Source organism: Pseudopodoces humilis, chromosome 12, assembly GCF_049639895.1.
Source record: "Pseudopodoces humilis isolate 2021_Gansu_Grassland_sample_001 chromosome 12, ASM4963989v1, whole genome shotgun sequence".
NCBI classification, from domain to species: domain Eukaryota; kingdom Metazoa; phylum Chordata; class Aves; order Passeriformes; family Paridae; genus Pseudopodoces; species Pseudopodoces humilis.
Window position 1 is genome coordinate 20,082,059 of NC_142211.1, and position 24,841 is coordinate 20,106,899.

General features: G+C 41.3%; 1 protein-coding gene across 1 annotated transcript in view; it reads left to right on the top strand.

The window, feature by feature from the left end:
- Positions 1–21,899, top strand: part of LOC148183479 (ATP-dependent chromatin remodeler CHD1-like) — a 41,155-nt gene extending 19,256 nt beyond the window's left edge. Inside the window, exons 3-5 of the mRNA XM_088061591.1 lie at positions 17,938–18,121; positions 20,352–20,453; positions 21,771–21,899. Of these exons, the coding sequence (XP_087917717.1) occupies positions 17,938–18,121; positions 20,352–20,453; positions 21,771–21,842 (358 nt within the window). The 3' untranslated portion in view covers positions 21,843–21,899. The remainder of the gene's footprint in view (positions 1–17,937; positions 18,122–20,351; positions 20,454–21,770) is intronic.
- The last annotated feature ends 2,942 nt before the right edge of the window (positions 21,900–24,841 follow it).

Genomic DNA, 24,841 nt, shown 5'->3' on the forward strand with positions numbered 1-24,841 from the left:
CACCGAGAAGAAGGAATTAGAAGATGGAGAAGAAAGAAAGAAAAGATATGGAAAAGAATGAATACAGCTACCACTTCTGGTTCCAGCAGTGATATAAAATCCAAGGAAAGGTAGGGTCAAGACACATGCTTGCCTCATGCTTTGGTTTAAGTACCCTTTGGCTTTCCTGGGCCCTTCCCCTAGGTGGGAATTCCGGTTATCTGCCCACTTAGGAGCTGGGTTAGGGGCTCCAGAGGTGGGGGCGTAGAGCATTGTCTCCAGTGTGCCAGTGATTGGCAGCCACTCTGGGCCTGAGATACAGGTCCAGGGGGCATGTGGGGGTGTGCAGAGCAGGGCATCGCCTCACCAGAGTAAGGGCAGACCTGCCCCTTCCATCCCCCCCCACCCCCGCACCCAAAATGTTTCAAGCCAGTAATCCTTCCAGTCTCTCATATCACCCCATGGCTCAAGACACTGACCGGGACCACAGTAATGGTACCTTTCCTCTCATGGCAGCAGTGGGATCCTAATCTAGCAGGCAGAGGAGAAAGGAGAGGAAAGTATACAGGAAATCATATAATAGACAATTGCTATTTCAATAATCAAAAGCATAAGTTTAGTCAATATAAAAATTTCCTTCTATGCAACTCATCACTCCCCATCCCATGAGTCTCTAAACTGCAGGCAATTTTGTGTGGTGCAAACCGGGATCCAGGGGGAGAGTTCATGAAACTAATATTTCGGCTGCAATGACCAAAGAGCCTAGCAGATTGGTTGGTAATTTCCTTTGTGTTTCTTGATACTGTATTCTTCTTCAGTGAGGTCTAGTATTTTACATATTCCTTGCTCATTAATAACATATCAAGCATTAGATAATTTAATAAAAACATTTTTGGTACTTGCTGGACTTGTGAGCTAAGCTCCAAAACAGCATGGTGTAAGGCCCCAAACAACTCGCTGAAAGGGGCTTATAGAGGTTCCTGTATTCTGGGTTAGACGCATGGGAGAAATACCAACTAGATATTCTCAACAGGTCAAAATTACTTTACTGGCAAAATATAGAAAATCAAAGTACAACATCCAATCAACATAAAACACTTCCCACAGCATTGTTTTGGCCCATTCAACTAAGCAAACTTTAAACTTGAACCCATTCAATCTTAAGTTACCCAAAATGTTCCAAGAAGAGGGAATTAGAAAAAGAAAAGAGAAAGACAGAAAAGAGGTAGAAAGACACATATAGCAACCAACTCCTGGGTTAAGGTGGTGTCCAGAAAGAAACTCCAAGAGCATGGTAGGGTCAAGAGATGCTTGCTTCATGCACAGCCTTAAATACCTCTAGGCCTTCATGGCCCCCGCCCCCCAGGTGGGACTTCTGGTCATTTGGCCACTCAGGAGCTGGGTTAGGCAGAGTGGAGCACCGCCTCTGGTGTGGCCAATGATTAACAGACACTGTGGGTCTGGGATGCTCTAGGGCTGGGGGGTGTGGGGCAGGACACTGTCTCACCAGAGCAAGGCCTGACCTTCCCCCTCCCACACATACCAGGCATCCCAATGTGTCTCAAGACATTAATTTTTGCCAGTCTCTCACACATGGCAAGTTTAAAGATTCTTTATTGCTTATTGATAGTGTTTCACTCCTTGTCAAAAAATACAAACTTTATAGATGTCATGGAGTGACTTTACCTTTAAGATAGCTTCGAGAGCTGGGAGGAAGTTGAAGCTGCGAGAGGCTGATGGGAGTCTTTTCTTGTGACCAATTATTGGTCATTTCTAAGAATTGACAGCAGTTTTGACCATTGAGAAGTGAGATCAACTTGTGAACACCACCTTAAGATGTAAAGCCAGGGCTCTCTTGTTCTCTTTGGTTTCCGGCTTCTGACGAAGTAGCAGGCTTTGTCTCGGCCTCCTCCCCCCCCCCCCCCCCCTCCAGGCCAGACAAGGCCGCAGAGAGCGGGAGGGAAAGAAACGGAGCCGGCCGGCCTGGCTTGGTTTGCAGTTTCTGCTGCTGAACTGAAACCTGACACCATAAACACCTGCAGCTTTCCAAGACTTCAACTTTTTTACTACCTAGATAAAACTTAAAGATTACTCCTTTTTCCCAGAGAGAGAGACAATCAACATAAAGAAAACATCATTAAACCATCAAAGACAGTGAAGAAAAAAGTTAAGTTTTAGATGGGGAAGAGAGAATAAAGAGATGCTTTATAAGCTGAAATATTTTTCTGTTAAAGCTATAGTGATGGACAATAGCGTTCTGAAAAAGAGCTCCTTTAATTCATGACAGAGTATATTGGGAAGAATAGAGTGTTCAAAGTGTAGATTTTGAGCAAGAAGTAGAGTAATTGTAATACAGTGAGGTGCTGGAACAGAGCGGGGAGAAGTAATAGTTGAAGATTTGAAGCCGCTTGAGGCAAAGTGAAAACTTCTGTTTCCAGGGAGGCTCACAGAGACAGATAAAGAAAACTTTTGCCTTTAAATAACTCATCCTTAAAAATGACATCCCTAGACTCATTGACCCATACACACTTCAGAGTGATGTGAAATGAGAAGAGAAAATCTGATGGCAGATTTCCGGGCCGCTAGCTTCAGAGAAATAGAAAACTATAACAGAAATAGTTTTCTTGTGAGAAACTCCATAGATTAGCAGAAGAAGACTTCTGTTTCTCTACAAAGACTGATGAAGAGACTCTAGCAGGAATTAAGACTGTTTTAAACACCAAAGTTCCAAAGTTTTTTGTCTCTATGTTGTCATGTGAACAAAAAAATAGTTGAGTAGTGAGAGATAAAGAAGTTTTCTAGAAGTTTATTCTAGTGTTCTTATTCTTGTAGTTTTGTTAATAAACTTTCTTTATTCCTTTTAAGTTTTAAGCCTGTTTTGCTCTTGTTCTAATCCATATCTCACAGCAAAAAATAAGTAAGTTTTCTAGTAATTTTGTAGTTACTGCTTTAAAACCACAACATTTATTTAGTGCATTAACCGAGAAAACAAAATTAGCAGATCTAAACCACTACAATAGATATGCCAATTTTTAATAATTAGGCTGCCTTTCCTTTTGGAGTTTGTAATTTTACAGGTCCAGTTATTGTTCTAACCGAAACAAATATACATGTTCCAGATAACCGCCCTTATCCTTCTCACCAACCAGGTTTCAGGGTGATCCCCTGGACCCATACCCAGGGAAAGAGGAAAAAGTCAGTGTGTACCATGGGAAAATTACATTCAGTAAAAATTCTACTACAGAATAGTGTGGATTGCTTCAGGGGTGGGGGTCAAAGATATAACAAAGTTCGAGTCATTCCGAGGTCCTCAGCATATAATTTCAGTCAAGGTCCTGGGTTTGGACCAAATACCTTTCCAACTTTACCAAACCCTTCATTGGTGTTCAGACCCAGAATCTTGCTGCTTCTCTTTTGTCAGCTTAACCACTTATGCTTTCTTCATCTACAGCTGGAGAGAATTTTCCAGCTGTCACTTCAGCTCCTCTGTTTTAGCCCCTTTTCTCCCTCCTTACAGGGGTCACTGACAGTTCGACATCCCCTTCTGCATAATCATGCTTTACACATTGATTACTGTTTCTACATGAGCTTTCCTCAGTATAGGAATTTTATGCTTTGCTCTGAGGAGATAGGAAGAGGTATACAAATTTGATTCCACAATCATATGAAAACCTAAGGTAAATTTAGGGAGGAATCTTCTCTATCCACTGTGGCAACCAGAGAGAAAACACATCTTAAAACATTGCTTGCAACCAACTTTTATAAAACATGTACAAACATAAATATCTTTAAACTATCAAGATAAAAACATGTAAACAATTGATGCAGCGAAGAACAGCAAATCTTCAGTCTTGGTGTCGCTTCATCCTCTCATGAAACACCTCTTCTCTTGGAATACCTGTAAGAGGAGAGAAAAAGAAAACTCGATCCCACTTGGACTGGTCTTAAAAAGAAAGGACCATCCATCAGTTGGTATTTTGTGTTTTCTACCATAGGCACCTGTGGCCTTTAATCCGGAATGATTTAGTCAATTTTGTCCCTTGCCTCTAGTGGCAGACAAGGCTCTATACTCACTACCACCAGAAGGTGGCAGTGTAGGAGCATTTTGCAAAGATTCATTGAGACTACAGGGAAACCGAATTTCCATTTATTTTCAGCAAGTCTTTTAGGATGTTTGGATTTGCCACCCTCTCCCAGCTCACTAATTGAGGGCAACACCAAGAGTTTGTTTTCTGGGTCTGGATCCTTAAAGTTTGCAATAAATAACAATAACATGGGAGAAGGCTGACAGGGCACCAGCTGTTTCTCTTGCATTGTTTGGAAACTAGCCACCGCCCACACTTCCCTGGTAATTTTAGCACATTTTGGAGTGGGGAGAGGGATGGGTTCTCCCCTCTCCAACAAGTCCAAATTTTCACACAACAGATTGCTCCCTGAGCAAGAGACCAGGGCTCTTCACCATGTTCTTCCTCCTCGGCAAAGCTTTACTTCATTCACCCCCATTAGTGGAATTCTCAAAGCATTCTCTGTTTCATTTTCTTTTCTCTTCCCACATAACCAGATCTGGTGCAGAGTGAGATACGTTACCGAGGGCTCTACCTTCGGGTAAACGAATTCCATCTTTTCAAGAGGGCAGAACTTGGGGGAAGGACGTGGTTGGCTTTGCTGAGTCAAACCCCTCCTCCAGGGCTTGGAGGAAGGTGACATCATGTTCGGGGAGGCCCACCTCCTTGTCGAGGCAGTAAAATCCTGGTTCATGCTCCACACTCTCCCCAGCAGTGTTAATTTGCAAATCTAAAGCTACTTGTCTCTGGATGAGATCGTTCAGAGGAGGTTTTTCAGGCTTGGGGCTAACTTCCGTGCATTCTCAATCCGCCCTGAGGCAGGCTATTGTTTCAGCCTCCTAGGCAATTTATAACTCAATCAGCTCTTTCTGTTGCTTCACGGCAACAAATTTCTCTTTTTGCAGCTCTGAGTCTAGCCTCCACGCATATGGATACCAGACCTTTTTCCTTACTACGTTTTGTCTTTTCTTTTGCCAAAATTCGGATTTTCTCAGCAATTTGCTGCAGATAGTGCCAGATTTCCTCAGCCCACGTCTCCTGTTTGGGGCTGGACAAGTTTTATAAGCTTTTAGCAACTTTACCAGTGGAGAGCAGTTAAGTACGATTTTTACACGTGTTTCCATGACTTTTCTGATGGAGAATATCGGTTTTGACCGAAAATTAATTTCTCCTTAATTCTGTGACTAGCGGTTATCTCCATATAAAATACCTCTCTGTCACCTCAAGAGTACCCTGCTTCACTGCACCAATTAAAATATAAGGCCCCAAAAACTCACTTGATGAGACTCTTAAAAGGACTTTCAGGTTTTTTAATGTACTCTGAGTTAGATGCACAGGAGAAATACCAACAAGATAATTTTTAGTAAATAGTTTAAACTCCAGTCATATTCTACAGTGGGTGCCTTGCTTTTATTTTTCAAGTCAGGTCAATTGTGTTAGCATTATAGCATCATGCCTGAAGTAGGCCCTTGATGACAGGAATGGGAAGCAACTTTGTTATTCTCCAGCAAGTATAAGTAAAGCTGAAAGAAATTGGCCAGGAGACAAGACTCATGTTTGATGCCTTTATTAGGATTCAGCTCTTGGGGTGGGGGGCCCGAGGAGTTGCTTGCACCACGGCCGTTCCCACACTGGCAGCTCCAAGCAGGAGGCACAATTCAGCTTTGCAGCACACACTGCAGAGCTGGGGCTTCAGTCCTCATGAGACTAGCCAGGAGGCCTGTTGTTCTGGCTTGTTGTCTAGGGCGGGGGGGTCAGTCCTTTCCAGTCCTCTTAGGTCATGGTGATGCAGGAAGATGGTCTTTCATCATAGCTTGCTAAAATATGTTTCCTTGTCCTTTTATTCCTCTGTTAGCTCGTTGTTTTGGTGTCTTGCATGCCTTAGTTTGTATATTACTCGGTTGCACAGCTTCCTGGGAGTTTCTTTGTTCTAGTCCATGGGAGTTGCTTCGTTCTGTGGCATACCTTTCTAATGGGTTGCTTTTGTTAGTCTGACCCAGCCCCATGGGAGCAGCTTTGTTACATAGTAGCAAGGAAGTAAGGGAAAGGGTACAGGAATGTCTCATAAGAACCTTTAAAACACTTCAGAAACTGGTAAGTAATTAACATTAGTAATAACCATCGGAGTAAACAAGGGGTACAAGGTTTACAAATGGGATAAGAACATTAACTGTACATAACTAAACACAGTATTTTAACCGGGGTGGATTTCTTGAGAGATTTTATTCATGACAATGCTAGCAGTCATATCTCTCCACTTCAAAATAAGGAAGTTTTATCATGGCCTGTTTCTTTCTTTAAAAGTCAACAGATGCAAATGGTTCGTTGAGGTGCTGTCTACAGGAATCAGTTTGAATAGCTTAATTTTTTTTCTCCCCTCACTAGTAGGATTTAATTTGTGTTAGCAACAGGGAGAGTAGTGGTTCTGTTTTGTGGCTTTAAATGTTGTCAATTAAGTGTGTTCTAGTGCAGAAGATGATCAAGCTACAACCCACACACACACATTCTTACTGGTTGACAGCCAGATGAATTGTGCTGGCAATGATAGGCTTAAACTTTGATATTAGTGTTATAAATGCAAAGGCAAATTTAGGTTAGATAAAAGAACAGTTTATTATAAAACAATTTTTATAATAAAAATAAACAACGAGGAAAAACCACAATAAAATAAACAGCGCAGCGCTGGGTGGACAGGGGTCTATACCCAAAGGTATAGGTGTTCCCAAATCCACGAAGGAGGGTAGACTGTCCGGGGTTTTTATAGGGATTTTGTGTCCTGAGGCCAAAACTCTGAGCAGTTACTGTTCAACAAAGAGTTTAGATGGCTGGTTGAATGAATTTCCTGGAACCGTGGAACTGAATCAATAGACGACTGGGCAGAGTCCTCTTGCATGTAAAAGATTCTGAGTGCTCCTTGATTGTATCTTCGGTTTGGGCTCTCAGAGTGAAGTATCCAAGTCCGGTGTGGAGTCGACGGATATCTCGGCTGGGCTTCCACTTATTGTCCGGCCTGATTGCATCTTCAGTCGGGGTTTGCAGGAAGGGGTGCCCAGGTGCGGTGTGGAGTCGATGGCCATCTCGGCCTGGCTCCTTTCTTTGTTTGGCTTAATTGTTCGTGTCCTGCTCTTTCTTTCAGGCTGATGAACGTCGCCTAGGGTCGTTACCGCCTGAATGGGTAGTTACTGCTGGGTTTGGGGAAATTCTTCGGCCACACTATATTTTATATACTTTTTACATTGTTACAAATCTAGTTATATACTTATCTATTCTTTCACGAATTTTTTATCCAAGGTTACATTTATCACAGTCCCCCGCCTAATAATTTATCACATTTAAAATTCGTGTTATTTCATTCATTTCTAGTGAGGGAGAACTGCGTAGTTTTAACTATATTTGTCTTATTCCCAGTCTGTAAGTGAATTCTCACAGTATTCTTGAGAAGGTTTGTTTTTATTTTCAAATTTCTTTAAGGCTTCAACTGCCTTCTGGTTCTCTCTTTTCTCCTCTAACTTCATTAGTTTAGAGAAAAGAGTGGGTTTCCCTGGTGCTTTTTCTGGGTCAATTGGAAGAGTGGCAATTTGCATTCCTTGCACAACAGAATGAATCAACCTGATGAAGCAAGGAATCAAACACGGGAGAAAGATGATTCCGGCAATTGAACAAGATATAAAGAACACTAACTTTTTCCACCAAGCCCCCTGTCCAAATATCTGGTCCCACCAGGAGGCTTTCAGAATTGAGTTCCATTTTTGAACGGGCACATGTGCTACCTTTTTTATTTCGGAAGCTAGTCCTTTTATTGTCTCTCCATAATCATCTATTTCCATGCAACACTCGGATTCATTGTATTTACCGCATACTCCTCCTTCCTCGGCTAACAAATAATCGAGAGCTAATCTGTTTTGGTACACAAAGGCTCTCATTTGTGAATGTTGCTTCGCTAGGAGTTCTAGGGCCTCCGAGGTGTGGTTGGAAACCACTTCTACTACCGCTTGTAACCTGATAAGTCTGTTGAGAAGGTAAATGGGAGTCCTGTAACCCCAACTGCCATCGTTTGCCCAAGTGGCAGGCCCATAATACTTAATGATCCTTTCGGCAGGGCATTCTTCTTCTTTCCATTTCTGACTGCCTCCTGCCATGGGTAGTTCCCGTTTTAATTCCCTTTTTTGTCTATTTAATGTTTCAAAGAGGGGAGCTCCCAGCAATTTACTTTCTGTTCTGGGTAGAGTAAAGAAAAAGGGTCTAATTATTCCGAGAGTGCAAGACCCCTTCCATTTCTTAGGTAGCTCACTATATGCTTTTTTTCCACATAACCAGTAAATGCCATCGGGAGCTTCCCAGCCTTTGTTTGTTCTTGCCGGATCATCCCAATATTCTTTCAGGCCTTCTAGTGCTTGGAAGGGATTGGCCCCGGAGCTTTTGTACCAACATAGTTCAATTATTTCAACCCATTCGCAGTGATTACCCCGGGTGCGACTCCAATAGCCCGCGGGTGGTTCAGGTTGCCAAGTTTTTGATTTACTGTCAGAATTCACTGTGAGTGTGCTTACACACGGGGTATAGCCTACTAAATCAGTGAATTCTTTTCCTTCTCTGCTAATGCAGACGGTACCAATTATCCTTTGGTCTATAACCCATCCCTCTGGTCTTCGTTTTGTTTTTGACATTTTAGAGCCTTCCCATTTTAGAAGTTGCTCTGGGGTGAGTCCCTCTCCCTTCCAAGGCCACCTTTCAGCCGACTTTAAACCGCCACAGATCCAACAGTTAGATAGACCTAATTCTGTGGCTATTTCTTGCATTAGGTCTATGAAAAGATTCTGGTTGGGGGCTGGCAATCCCCAATTGCTGTATTGTCTCTCTAATTGCTCATAGTGCTCACTAAGAGAGTTAAGCCTCTCTTGTTCTAGTCTCTTTTTCCGAATTTCCACTTCTCGCCTCTTTAATTCTAGGGTTAGTTGTTTTATTTTGTTTTCAGGGTCCATCCCTTCCTCATCTCTGGAGAAGCAGAACACTTGGTCGAATTGCAAACATACTCGGTCATCATCACTTTTTAACAAATCAAGAATTATCGGTTCATTACTGAAGGAGGCTTTCTCTTCATGTTTTAAATTTTTACCTTCCCAATACACTTTCCCCCCTATGGTACACATTTTTAAGTTTGCTTTATTGTAACATAAAGGGTTGACTTTATAATATGCTAAAAAGGTGGATTGTCTTTTTCCTCCTATCCAGACAGTTTTGTTACATTGGGTGCAGATTGGAATTGGAGGGAGCATTCCCACTTCTCTCCTATACCTGAAGTGGGTAGCTTTAGTTTTTCTTCTCATAAGAGTTTTAGACTGCCCGTCCTTAAAACTTGCCCTTGAGTGATAACACCAGACCTCCCCCTTTAGTTCACAGAGATTATACCGAGTGCCGTTGGATAAACAAAACCCCTTTTGTTGTTCTGGAGGACAGTCAATTATTCGTCCGGCATCTGTGGCAGTCTGACACTGCTCACACTTCCCTAGGGGACGCTCCCCCAGAGGTACCTCGGGACTCATTCCCTTGGTCAAGCACATGGCTAGATTCAGGACTATCAGGATTCCCCACCGGTGTATCCCTCTGCCTTGCCCTTCGCCCATATAAAAATATACGGCGGGGATTACCATCTTCTCGGCAGCAAGGATATTCTTCAGGGGCCCTTGTAGTCCTTATGACGTACCTTCTCTTGAAAGCAGCCCACCGAGACGACTTAATCGTGTCTGTCCTGCACAGTACTTTTACTGTCTTTCGGCACTCGATTTCCAAAGCTTCTGCCTTGGAGTCTAGCTTCCCCCTTATCCCTTTTTGAAAAAGTAGGAACCACTCAGGAGAGTCGAGTTCTAACAACCCCGCCCTGGTGGCAAGTATTAAGAGACGGCTAGTCAAATCCTGTTCTTTTTCTAGACACTTTGTACACAATCCCTTAGGCTTGTACCCTCCCCAACAGTGAGTTACCCAAATCTGGTTACAATAAGCGCACTTAAAATGTATAAACGGAAAACAATCACACTCAGGGTTGATACAACTTATCTGGTCGTCACTGGTCATTTGTGGTGACGCTGAAGCCTAATTTTCAGTTCTCCCGGAGGGGTGGTGACTTTCCACTTGGAGGTGTTGTATTCCTTTACTTTTTTTACTCGAGATGAGTGTGTCCAACCTCTTTCTGCGGTCCGGACAGCTGTGTCTGTGGTCAGGAGAACCAGGAAAGGTCCTTCCCAATGGGGGGTGAGGGGAAGCTCCTTCCAAGCTTTGATGAGGACTTTATCCCCAGGCTGTATCTGGTGTATTGCGAATCCCAGAGTGGCGCTTTGGGGGATCAGTCCTCGTTTTCGCAATTCCTGTAAATTTTTGTTGATAGCAATGAGATATGGTTGTATTTGCACATCCTCCACTTGAGGGTGTCCTACTGGCATTCCATGTTTGTATGGCATCCCATACAACATTTCAAAAGGGGAGAGACCCGTTTCAGAATGGGGCATTGTTCTAATATTTAGCAAAGCAAGGGGGAGACACTTAATCCATGACATTTTCGTCTCTATCATGAGTTTAGACAATTGGGATTTAAGTGTCTGATTCATTCTTTCCACCTGCCCTGAACTCTGAGGATGCCAGGGAGTGTGGTATTGCCACCTAATACCCAGGGCCTCTGAAATTTGTTTTATAATTTTTGAAGTGAAATGAGTTCCTTGATCCGAATCAATACAATCCACTATCCCATACCTAGGGATGATTTCTTCTAATAGAATTTTTGATACTGTTTGGGCTGTAGCCCTTGCCCTGGGAAAGGCTTCTACCCAGTGCGTTAGTTTGTCAACTATTACTAATAAGAATTTATATCTACCGATTTTTGGTAATTCGGTGAAGTCCACCTGGATCCTCTCAAATGGTCTGTATGAGAGAGGACGCCCTCCCCAAACAGTTTGTTTGGAGTTGGATCTATTCACTTTTTGGCAAACCACACACCCCTGTACCTCTTGCTTGGCAATTTCAAAAATCCCCTTGCACCCGAAAAATTTCAGGAACTGATCGGCCAGTGCCCGAGTTCCCCAATGGGTCTGTTTGTGTAGTCTTTGTAATACTCTCCTTGCCGCTCCCTTCGGGATTAGTTCCCTCCCATCAGGTAACCACCATTTTCCCTGTTTCATGACTCCCCCTATTTTCTTGAATTCTTCAATCTCTTTCTCTGAAGGGAGCATGGGGATTTCAGGCGATTCCTCCGGAGTCACCTCGGGAATACTTACGGTGAGCAGAGCTGCTCGTTTTGCCTCTTTATCGGCTAGGTTGTTACCTCGGGTTTGAAACTGCAACCCCGTCTGGTGTCCTTTTACATGGACAACTGATATTTCTTTCGGTTCTCGGACAGCCTCTAGAATCTGTCGGATTATTTCCCCATGAATTAGGTCTTTTCCTTTAGTATTTATCAGACCTCTTTCTTCCCAAATTTTCCCAAAAGTGTGTACCACACCAAAAGCATACCGTGAATCTGTGTATATGGTCCCTCTCCTTCCTTTCAACCTCCGGAGGGCTCTCAGGAGAGCATAGAGCTCACAAGCTTGTGCAGACCAGCTTGCTTTCAAAGGACCAGATTCTACAACCTCTCCGGATGCACCATTTATTATCGCATATCCTGATTTTCTTTTTCCCTCACTAATTTTCGAAGATCCATCTACAAACCACTTCTCTCCCCCTTCCAACTCCTGATCCTCTAAGTCCGGTCTTATTCTGGTCTGCAGCTCCACGATCTCAGAACAATCATGTACTAATTTCTCTAGAGGTTCACCGAATAAAAACTGAGCAGGATTTTGTGCAGAAGTGGTTTTCAATTCTAAACCGGGTGAGCTGATTAAGATGGCTTCATATTTTAGAAGCCTGGAATCAGTCAGCCACTTCTCTGCTTTTTGCTGCAATATGTTTCTCACATCGTGGGGAGTGTAAACTACCAGGGGAGCCCCAAAAGTTATTTTCTTCGCTTCTCCCACTAACAGAGCCACTGCTACAATTGCTTGTAAACACGTAGGCCAACCCCGACTAACAGGATCTAAGATTTTTGAAAGAAACCCTATAGGCTTCCTTTTGCCTGCCCATTCCTGAGTCAGGACTCCCTGTGCTGTTTGTCCACTCACATCCACAAACAACTGGAATTCTTTATTCGTATCTGGTAGAGTTAGTACCGGGGCAGTCATAAGAACAGTTTTCAATTTCTGGAAATTAGACTCATCCTGTTCAGTCCACTTCAGCCTGTCAGTGTTTAATCTTTCATACAAAAACTTCACTTTTTCACTGAAACCCTCAATCCACTGCCTGCAATATCCCAAGAGCCCTAGAATTTGTCTAATTTGCCTTTTTGTTTTTGGTGCAGGCAATGCAAGGATGCCTGCTACCCTCTCTGGGTCCAATTTTTTTTTCCCTTGAGATATCCAATGTCCGAGGTATTTTATTTCGGGCTCTGTGAATTGCAGCTTGGATTTTGAGACTTTCAAACCCTTCTTTCCTAGAAAGTTTAACAAGGCAATCGTGCTTTTCCTCACGCTCTCTTCAGTCGGTCCAGCTATTAGCAAGTCATCTACATACTGCAAAAAGCTTTGTCCTGTCCTCAAGAACAAATTGGGTTAACATTTGTTCTAAAGCTTGCCCGAAAAGGTTCGGAGACTCCACGAACCCCTGGGGGAGGACCGTCCACCTTAGCTGTTGCTTACGGTTTGTATCTGGGTCCTCCCACTGAAATGCAAAATAATCTCTACTCCTTTCATCCAGAGGGCAAGTCCAAAAAGCATCTTTCAAATCAATCACACTATACCACACATCTTCTAGTGAGAGTCTATTTAGTAAGGTGTAGGGGTTGGCCACCACCGGGAATCTAGTCCGGGTCCTAGCGTTTACCGCTCGTAGGTCCTGGACCAATCGGAAGCTGCCATCCGTCTTCTTTACAGCCAGGATGGGGGTGTTGTGTTGAGACATGCAAGGTTCTAAAGTACCCCCTTTTAGGAGGTCATCAATTATTTGTTTCAACCCCCTTCTCCCCTCCATCGGGATGGGATATTATTTAACCCTTATAGGGTCCTCAGAGTTCTCGATTTCTATTTTGATAGGTTTGATATCTAGCTTTCCTACCTCTCCCTTTGAATGCCATACTTCAGGGTTTATTTTCTCCTCATCTTTAGGAGTCAACTTAAATATTTTCACCACCAATTCAGAATTTTTAATCATGATATTAATTCTTAAAGCGACAATCATGTCCCTTCCCAACAAATTGTAATCTGCTTCTTCCACTAATAGTAAATTCCCTAAGCAAATTTTATTTTCAGATTCTATTTCCACATCTTTTATTACAGGCACTTCAAAGGGGTCTCCCTTGGCACCGATTACAAAAACTTTTTCTCTGCTAGCCACACATCCGTATGGCAATTTCTGCAGGGTACTTCTCTCTGCCCCAGTATCAACAAGAAAATTTACCTCCTGTCATTGGGGGCCCACTTTTAATTTTATCAAGGGCTCCTTGGATGTTCCGGTCCCCAAATTAAAGAGCCCCTGACACCCCTAATCTTCCTGAAAAATTTTCTCGTCTTTTATTCTTTGTTTACAATTCAGCTGAACGTGTCCTACCTTTTTACAGTAGTAGCATTCAGGGGGTTCTCTCCGTGGGGCCGGGGCTGCCCGGTGAGAACCTCGACCTTTTCCGGGTCGTGTTTTAAACTTACCCTGCATCTGCTCTTGTTTCTGGACCTCTTTCACTGCAGTTACTAAAACCTTAGCTTGCAATTTCTGCTTCTCATCTTCTCTCCTCATATATACTTTTTGAGCTTCCCTTAGGAGCTCCTGGAGGCTTTTATCTTGCCACCCCTCGATCTTTTCTAATTTTCTCCTAATGTCCTCCCAAGATTTAGCAACGAATTGTGTTTTTAACAGAACCTCTCCCACAGGAGAGTTCGGGTCAGTCCCAGAGTAAATCTGTAAACTTCGCCGTAATCTCTCGATCCATTCAGTGGGTGGTTCCTCTTTCCCTTGACACTCTCCAAAAACTTTGCTAATATTCTGGCCCCTGTGGACTGCTTCTCTTATACCTTGTACAATTATGCTCCTTAAATCCATCATGTTCCGTCTGCCTTCCTCCGTCTGTGCATTCCAGCTCGGGCTTACGCTAGGCCATTTCTGGTTACCTGGCGTCCCCTGTGGATTGCGTCTGTCCCAGTCTCTGATACCGGCTTGTTTAATCATCTCTCTTTCCTCCTGATTAAACAATGATCTCAGGATTGCCATAAGATCGTCAAAGGTATAAATACTACTCCCTAAAAATTCGTCTAACCTCTCAGCCACACCAAAAGGATCATCCAACAACCGCCCCATCTCTTTCTTAAATGCCCTTACATCTCCAGAGTTAAGGGGTACATTCACAAAACCGATCACTCCCGGGGCCGTCGGTACTTCCCTAAGAGGGAACAACCGGTGCCCCTCTTCACTCTCTCCCCATTCATTATCCATCGTTCTTGCTCTCAAACGGGTTCTACTTGCGGGAGGGGAGTTGGTGATTGTGGGTTGCCTCCCCGTTATCAATTGTGGGAACTCCGCCGCCACCCGGTTGACGGGAGGGATCCCCTCCGTTGTATGGGAGGGTCCCGGTTGTGGCGGCTGGACCGGCAAGGACGGATAGAGTGATCCCCAGCCTTGTGCAGGAGAAACCTCCGAAGAGGCTGCTGTGGCTATGGTGTTTGCAGGCGGGGAAAGGGGAAGGGCTGCCGGCATCGCTGCCGGCCCCGAGTCTCCCGCTTGAGACACACGTATCTCAGTGGGTTGGTCTCGGGGGCCCAAGGGTGCTGAAGGCACCACTTGATCTGCAGAGGAAGGTCCAGCCGGTCCATGATATGGGGGTGGTAAGTGGTCGAGGGGTTCCTAGGACTCAGCTCTCGACTCACGTTTTTCTTTTTGTTTCATTGGGAATAGCCCTACTCTGACGTTTACCCAGAGCTTAGCATATTCCCTCTCCTCAGGATCTGAGGGGACCTTGTTCTCCACATAGGAGAATAACTTATTACACGTCCATTTTTCAAATGTGCCTAACACTGGCCAAGTGAGATGACTTCTCAACTCCTGTCCTCCCCAAACCTCCATACAATAATGTATCAATTTTGCCTTTGATTTCTCCTTCCTCTGGGGACAATCTTCCCAGTGTTTTAGCATCCACCCCAAGGGACTTTCCAGCGGGATGTCTGGTGATTCCTCCCCCTGATCGGAGGAATTTTTCCCTGTGCTTCTTCTTTGAAGCTTACTCTTTTTCTGCCCCATACTTCGCAAATATATTTTCTTACCTGTCTTCGACTTCTCCGTGAGTCGATATCAGTTTCTGCGTTGTGTACTTACTCTAGGAATCAAAATTTTGCTGATACTCACCCTTCAGCGAGCTGAGCTGAGGTCTCTTGTAATCGGTACTTTTGATCCTCTTCCGGACCTCTACCTGGGTCCGTTAGCTAAAAGGGTTTACCAGTTCCCGAGCTCGACAGGACGTATCTTTCCCCTTTTAGTTCCTTGCGATCAGTCCCCCGAGACACCCTTTGGCCTCAGGTTTTTACAAGTGTGTGTGGAGAAAAAAAGCTTTCACTCTAGATCGCTTCCTACGCGGCCGGCCAATTCCCTCGCGGGAGGATGGAAACGCGGCCTTGAAGTCCACACTCGCCCCGTGATCAGATCACGTCTCACACACTCGCCCGATCGCCCACTCAACCAGCAGTACTTACAGCTATATTCCTGCGTGGGTGTCTTTGTGCACAATAGATGTTTTACAAGCAAAACAAGCCGCGGCTTCCCGAAGGCTCCGTGCCTTCCCGAGCTCTCCGATCCGGATCCTTTTCCTTTTAATTGTGGTTTTTATCTCAGCCTAAATTTGGTTCGGACGTCGGAACGAGCTACGGGGGCTCTCAACTCACCAGGCCGCCAAAATCAGCGGGGGTACCCGTCCTGGGCAGTGAGATTCCCCGCAGTTTCTCCGATCCGAGTCACAGCACCAAATTGTTATAAATGCAAAGGCAAATTTAGGTTAGATTAAAGAACAGTTTATTATAAAACAATTTTTATAATAAAAATAAACAATGAGGAAAAACCACAATAAAATAAACAGCGCAGCGCTGGGTGGACAGGGGTCTATACCCAAAGGTATAGGTGTTCCCAAATCCACGAAGGAGGGTAGACTGTCCGGGGTTTTTATAGGGATTTTGTGTCCTGAGGCCAAAACTCTGAGCAGTTACTGTTCAACAAAGAGTTTAGATGGCTGGTTGAATGAATTTCCTGGAACCGTGGAACTGAATCAATAGACGACTGGGCAGAGTCCTCTTGCATGTAAAAGATTCTGAGTGCTCCTTGATTGTATCTTCGGTTTGGGCTCTCAGAGTGAAGTATCCAAGTCCGGTGTGGAGTCGACGGATATCTCGGCTGGGCTTCCACTTATTGTCCGGCCTGATTGCATCTTCAGTCGGGGTTTGCAGGAAGGGGTGCCCAGGTGCGGTGTGGAGTCGATGGCCATCTCGGCCTGGCTCCTTTCTTTGTTTGGCTTAATTGTTCGTGTCCTGCTCTTTCTTTCAGGCTGATGAACGTCGCCTAGGGTCGTTACCGCCTGAATGGGTAGTTACTGCTGGGTTTGGGGAAATTCTTCGGCCACACTATATTTTATATACTTTTTACATTGTTACAAATCTAGTTATATACTTATCTATTCTTTCACGAATTTTTTATCCAAGGTTACATTTATCACATTAGCTTTTGGGTTTTTATTGTCCTGGATTTTGTTATCATGTTTAAGGTTGTTTCTTTTTAAATGCTTGCAACCCAGGTGTACATAATTAAAAAGCATTTTGTTTGTGTGGTGTTCTAATTCCAATGTTTTCCCCCATGATATCTCTAAAGTATGCTAGTATTTAACCTAATGAGGAATTTGATTAAAGTGTCAGGTTGGTTCCTTTGTAAAATTATTTTAGAAAACCAAATGTTTCTATGCTTTTGAATAGTCATGAAATAAATGTTTAACTTTAAATATTATTTTATTTGAATATGTTAAGTTTAGTGTGAAATTGATGTACAGGTGGAATACTCCAGTGGCTCAAGAGTATGTTCAGGTCACTGATTATGTATGACTTTGTACAAGTCATATAATTAGTGACAAATTCAGAGTTTTTTCTGTGGGAATTTTACTGCTGTTATTTTAACAGTATAAGATGGTCTGCATGGATTTATATTATGTGTGACAACACACCTTTGGTTTTCCAGTTACTTTTAAAAATATTCTATTTAATCAAGTGTTTGGTTGTATTTTGTATATAGATAGTCCAAATCACAGCATTAAATGTAGCTTGCAAGCACTTCCTTACAGATACTTTTCCCACCTGTTCTTTTAATGAAAAAAAATAAAAGTAAGGGAAAAACCCAGTTTGTTATTTGTTTTGAAGAAATGCGTGCTCAAAATAAAAAATTGGGGACAACACACTGCTGATCTAAAAAGACATAAAACAACTGGGTGTATGTGTATACACAAAAATATGTTGTGTTTGTTAAAGTTAAGTAAGGATTTGGGTGGGTGAGAAATAGTCTTGTTTTACTCCTCCAAATTAATGATAAATATTCTTCTTTCTCTTCCCTTCCTCCCTTGCCACTTCCTCTTTCTGTCCCAGCACCCAATGCTTCTTTTAAGGTTTAGTGAAAGGTATCTGATTAAACTGAATTTTCATTCCTGATTTATGTAATCCAGTGCATTCATTTGTATGTTATCCATGTGTCTGGGCTAAGCTAATAATTAATATATAGGTGAATCTAAAGGTTTTTTTATGTGACTTTAAAAAATCCTATTTAATCAGCCATTGCGTAATATCCTGTTAACTTCTAATTGCAGCCAGTCAGATGATGATTCTGGGTCAGCATCAGCTTCTGGATCTGGTTCAAGCTCTGGAAGCAGTAGTGATGGAAGTAGCAGTCAATCAGGTAGCAGTGACTCTGAGTCTGGTTCAGAGTCTGACACATCTAGAGAGAAGAAACAAGTTCAAGCTAAATTACCACCAAAACTTGATGGATCTGAGGTAAAACAAAACAAATGAACCCTTTGTGGGGAAAAAAAAATACTCTGTGCAGAATAGTTGCAAAAGTAGTTTTCATTTAAACAAACAAAACTTCCATAATTTTAACTTAATATTTTAAGTTGATTGGGTTAATGAATTCATATACTTAGCTTTCATAACCAAACAGGGCTGCTAAGTTCTCATTTCTGTAAATACCTACAGTTAGATAATTACCTAATTTTTATAATGCAGAAGACCTACTAACATACTGTATATTTTTGAAGACAAAGCCACACATAGTGTTCCTATTTCTAAATTTTTTAAAACTTGTCTCTCTAATGCTGAGCGTCTTCATATCAATAAATGTACAACAATTTCAGGGTTAGGTACATCTTGTCTTCTGTATAGGGAAATAGTTTGCCAAATTTAGAAAAAAAAGTGGTGTCTAGAAATCTCTTCAATGCAATGGATGTGTTACCTCAGCTCTCATCTGTTTCTCTATGTAATATGACCTTAACTTAGATGATATGATATACATGAAGGGTAGTAAAATATTTCCTACTGTAAGATTCAGAGGCTGTTAAGGATACTTTTTTTTGTGTTTGTGTTTTTGGGGTTTTTTGTTGTTCATGTTCATATTGATGGTTTTGATACTGTCTCTCACAGTATCCTTCTGGATAAAATGTCCAGCATACATCTAGACAAGTCCATAAAATGATAGGTGAATAATTGGCTGATGGGTCGGACTCACAGTTGTAGTAAATGGGGTTACATCAGGCTGGTGACCAGTCATTAGTAGGGTTCTTCAGGGCTTAATATTAGGGGCCTTTCTCTTCAATGTTTTTATAAATGATCTGGGCACAGGAATTGAATGTACATTAAGTAAGTTTGCCAACAATATTAAACCAGGAGGAGCTGTTGACTCCCTCAGGGGTAGAGAGGCCTTATAGAGACATCTGGATAGACTAGAAAACTGGGCAATCACAAACTGTGTGGAATTTAATGAGACCAAATGCCAGATTCTGCACTTGGGACAGAGTAATCCTGGATATACCTGCAAATTGGGGAACAAGCAGCTGGAGAGCAATGCTGTAGAAAGTGATCTGGGGATTTGGGTTGATGGCAAGTTGAATATGAGTCAACAGTATGCCCTAGGAGCCAAAAGGGCCAACTGTGTCCTGCAGTGTATTGCTAGCCAGTCGAGAGAGGTGATTGTCCTGCTATGCACTATACTGGTGCAGCCCCACCTCGAGTACTGTGTGCAGTTTTGGGCACCTCAATATATGAAGAACATCAAACTATTAGAATCACAGAATATTCTGAGTTGGAAGGGACCCACAAGGATCATCGAGTCCAACTCTTAAGAGAATGGCCCATACAGGGATTGAACCGTGGGGTTATTAGCACCATGCTCTAACCAACTGAGTGTCCAAAGGATGATGAACAAGATGGTGAAAGGTCTTGAGGGCAAGACTTAGAAGGAGTGGCTGAGGTCACTTGGCTTGTTCAGCTTGGAGAAGTGAAAGTTGAGGGGTGACCTCATGGCCGTCTACAACTTCCTCACGAGGGGTAGTGGAGGGGGAGGTGCTGATGTCCTCTCTCTGGTGACCAGGTCAAGAAAACAGAATGAAGCTACGTTAGGGGAAGTTCAGATTGGACATTAGGAAAACGTTCTTCACTGAGAGGGTAATTGGTCACGGGAACAGTCTCTCCAGGGATGTGGTCACGGCACCAAACCTGTCAGAGTTCAAGGAGTATCTGGATGACACTCTTATTCATATGATTTAATTTTAGGTAGTCCTGCGAGGAGCAAGGAGTTGGACTCAATCCTTATGGGTCCTTTCCAACTCGAGATATTCTATGATTATGTGTACTTCAGTATTGCCCTAAGAAGCAAAAATAGATCAGCAAAGTGACCTGGAAGGACTTCTCTAGATCAGTTAAAAAATTTACTTAAAAAAAAAAAAGGAATTATCTTAATAATAGAGTCCTGTACAACTATTGTTATACTTAGTGTACAAATTGTGCCAACAATTCTTATATAACATTCCTTTCTACAGAAGTCTCACTACTTTAAAATGCTATCCAGTATTATTAATGCATGCAGTATTTTGTAGTGATTTTTTAAATTAATAATAAAATTGAGATTCATCTTAGTAGTGATGCTGCTCAGCTTAAGAAAAGTAAGTATGTGGTAAACTCTAAAGTTTCAGTAGGTTTAAATGACTCTTGTATCTGAATTCCAATTCAGTTTTGGAGGTCCAGTCCAAGTATACTTGCTGTGCAGAGATCAGCAGTGCTCAAGAAGCAACAACAGCAGAAGGCAGCGTCATCAGACAGTGGTTCAGAAGAGGTGAATAATGTATAAGTTAGTAAATAAAATGTAAAAAATGCATTTCTCATTACCCCATATGTTAGAATGAAATTATGTAGAGCCAAGTTCTATTCTCTCTGTGTTTAACAAGTCTGGTTTTAGTCTATAAAAGTAATGTTCGAATAACTGACACATTTATGAGGAAACATGGGGGAATATTTAGTTGCATGTTTTTAGGTGAGTTGTGTCAAAATGATAGCAGTTTAGATTCATATCTTTAGCTAGATATTCTGTGATGTATGGACAAATTTTTCAAGTCATGTTGTATTAAATTTCATTGAATTTCTGCCTTCTGAGTTCCATAAAGACAGTTAAAAATACTAAAATAATTTCCACTATTGTTTCCATATAAAGGTAGCTGCTGAAGTTTTCAAAAATACTATGGAGTAGAAAGCTAGATTTTTGCAACTTTTGTAATATTTATAAAAGAATTTTGTCTTTTAAGATCCATACTTTAAAATTTAGAGATTTTTAAAGCCTAAACCATAGGCTCAACAAAAGTTGATTTTGTGCAGTATGAACATCTTTTAAGGGCACTATTGACTGTGAATTAGAATTTATTTGAAAGCAGACTTTCACATTTCCTTCATTATTAAAAAAACCCCACATTGTAATTGCAAATCATCATTACTCTGTGTGTCTCTTTTTTAGTCAGATCTAGCTGCTCATCATTAGAACTGAACACAGGAGTTAATTATATATAGTTAAAATAGTAGTTTACAGCTCCTGCTAAATACTCTTTTCCTGAAGACTCTTTTTCATGGTAAAAATTATTTAAATTTAATCTCTATGAGATTGGTTTTAGGAAAATAATTTTAAGAGTGTTAATAGATTTATTTATTATTTTTTTGTTTAGGAGTAGAGAGAGAAGAAACATACATGCTATTCTAACAATTTTCTTAGTGGTATTTAAATGTGAGAGTATATGAAAGGTGAGACAGCTCTCAAAGGGCAAGAGGTTTTATTAGGCTTTTGATAGAACCTTCATCTTGATTTATTAACTTGCAGCAGTCTAAACTGGACCGTATGTAGGCACAATGATTATATTGTAAAAATTTTTTGTAGTGGTTTCTAGAGTTCTGCTGACATGGTATGTTTTAGATGGAGAAATATGAAAACAGTAGCAATCCTGATCTTATTCAATATCAGTGGGTACACTGAGGGGGGGTGAAGAGGATAAGACATGAAGAATAGGATTTCAGTTTGAAAGTGGGAGCTGAATTATCTTTTTAATACTAAAAATACTTCATTCTTCTTGTGGTATTGAATCGTGTATGTTCTTTTCTTCATCTGCAGGATTCATCAAACAGTGAAGATTCTGCAGATGACTCTTCCAGTGAAGCCAAGAAGAAAAAACATAGAGAGTAAGATGTTTTTCATAAATAATATAATTTTTGTTATGGTGACATAATGCTTATAATTAGCCAGTCTTAATTTCTCTGCACTTGAAATAGTCTTGTGCTTCTCAGTTTTGATTAACATTTTCAAATATTTTAAAATAAATCCTCTGAAAGCAATATATATAGATCTTAAAAGTCTTTTCCAACATAAATTTTTCTATAATTCTATATCACTATTCATTTCTGAGCAAAAGAGACTGTATTACCTACAGTGTTATTGAAAAACATTCATCACCACTTTTTATTTTTAAAATAGTCTTATTTGTGGCATGTTTTTGAGCTGAAGGTCCTCTCTGAAAATTATTGAAGAAATAGGAAATTAATTAGGTTGTCTCAGATAAAATTTGAATTGGAATCTTGTAGTTGATGCCAAATTTTTAAACACTTTAGAGGCAACCTTCCCCCCAAATAATTACAAGTTTGACAGTAATAAACCATCTTGGCTAGTCAATAAACCTAAGTTGAAATTGAGCTGGTTTCAAGCTGTAAATGAAATAGTTTGTGAAAATAGTTATACCTTCTCATTGGTAGTGATCTCGTGTGTGGGAGGGGTGTTTTTGTTTTGTTTGTAATTTTGTGGGTTTTATTTGGTTGTTGTTGTGTTGTTTTGTATTTTTTTAATGAACAGTGTATAGAAATTGAATTGTTTTCTCATTCATCTTCTCCAGTTAATTGAATCATCTCAGTATTCAGGGTTGTCAATATAATATCTTCAAGAAATGGGGGAGGGGGGGGAAAGAACCTGTTATGCAAAATAGGACTTCTCAAGTGAAGTGTCATTCTGTCTTTTGTTACTTAAGAATGTGATTAAACCTAATACCATAAGCTGTTACAGGAAAGAGTTTAGAAACTAGTAACCAAATAACCCCATACATCCAGTGCTTCAATTTTGACTTATACCTAAGTTCTCATTTCTGTAAATACCTACAGTTAGATAATTACCTAATTTTTATAATGCAGAAGACCTACTAACATACTGTATATTTTTGAAGACAAAGCCACACATAGTGTTCCTATTTCTAAATTTTTTAAAACTTGTCTCTCTAATGCTGAGCGTCTTCATATCAATAAATGTACAACAATTTCAGGGTTAGGTACATCTTGTCTTCTGTATAGGGAAATAGTTTGCCAAATTTAGAAAAAAAAGTGGTGTCTAGAAATCTCTTCAATGCAATGGATGTGTTACCTCAGCTCTCATCTGTTTCTCTATGTAATATGACCTTAACTTAGATGATATGATATACATGAAGGGTAGTAAAATATTTCCTACTGTAAGATTCAGAGGCTGTTAAGGATACTTTTTTTTGTGTTTGTGTTTTTGGGGTTTTTTGTTGTTCATGTTCATATTGATGGTTTTGATACTGTCTCTCACAGTATCCTTCTGGATAGCCACTCTTTGTCACCCTAGAGATACTCTCCAGTCCCTAAGTCTTCTAAACGTTTCAAAATGCAATTCCCCTGGAAGTACCTGCCTATGCCCTTTTGTTTATGCTGGTAGAAATGAAGGTACTTTATTTATATTGGCCAACCCCACTGGCAATCACTGCCAATACTAGACAGGCTTAAGATTCAAGCAGAATAAGATTCTGTTTCAGCGCTTAAACTCCTAATTGCAAAATTTGGTAGGCATCTACATTTTATGTTATATTCTCCTTAATCTTCTTAGTTTCTTCAGTGTCGTAGTAGAGACAGACAATGGCACCTGTTTCTTCTATCATCGCCCCATATTTATTGCCCACAGCTTATATTTATATGGTTATCTGTAGAGAATATTTTAGCAGAACAAGGGCATGATATTTTAGTAAAAACCTGTCTGCACAAGTCAGCTTTCAATCCAGGCGATAATATTAAAGGCAGTGTCATTGAAACTCTCCTGGAACAGCGAGAATAAAGAAAAACAATGGCATTGTGTACTGGGGAAAGAATGTAAAACAATATGTATTAACCAATAGTAGCTTGCTAAGCCCGCAAACCCTGTCGGACCCTATAAAAGTGTGCTAAAGATAGAAATAAACGATGTTCACTATACTTCTGTGAAGACTCAGTGAATAGTCTGAGTGGTTTTACAATAGTTAGCAGAAGGCATCGTGTTTAATTCCAATTGGTTAGGAACTCAGTTCACTGGTTGGTAATGGTGAGTGTACATGTCAATCAAAACTTTTCTCTCTAACACTGTTTACATACTTTTTATACTGATTCTCATGGGACGGATCCCTTGTTATTACAGGTACACTTGTTTTTCTCCCCAAAAATAGTTTGTTATGTTAACGAGCTTTTCATTCTCAAGATGTTTTTGCATGGGAACTTATCAGGCTAGCTGCTAGCTATACCTAGCTGAAGTAACAAGGCCTGAACAATGATTTTAAAAGGCCTTTCTTTTGTAAGGCTTTACCTATATGTGACACTTCAGCTTCCCTCACCTGAGTTACTTCAGTTCTGGCAGCCTGGTCTTCCTGCTTGTAGTTTCAGTGTTCTTCAGTAGCACAGCTTTTGGGTATGTGAGTATATATACAATGGACCTTTAAAGCAATTTTTTTTTTTTTAATCTAGGCAATAATATCTTGTCCAGATGGGTTTGCCTCTGTGCTGCCAGTTGGTCCATTTCCATTGCTGTAGCCACCCTCACAGAGCATTTGCTGTCATCCATGAGTCAAAACTGAGATAGAGTACTGGCTACTGGCAATCTTTAGAGGAAACTAGATGGCTTTCACTTTTGCAAACTGTCTCAATTCACATTTCCAGTGTAATGGTTATAGCTGGGACAGAATTAGATTTCTTCATGGTAGCTTGCATGGGGCTCTGTTTTGGATTTGTGATCAAAACAATGTTGATAACACAGGGATGTTTTTATTCTATCTGAGCAGCACTTACACAGAGCCAAGGCCTTTTCTGCTTCCACACTGCTCCCACAGCAATCAAGATGGGGGTGCACAAGAAGTTGGGAAGGGACACAGTCAGGACAGGTGA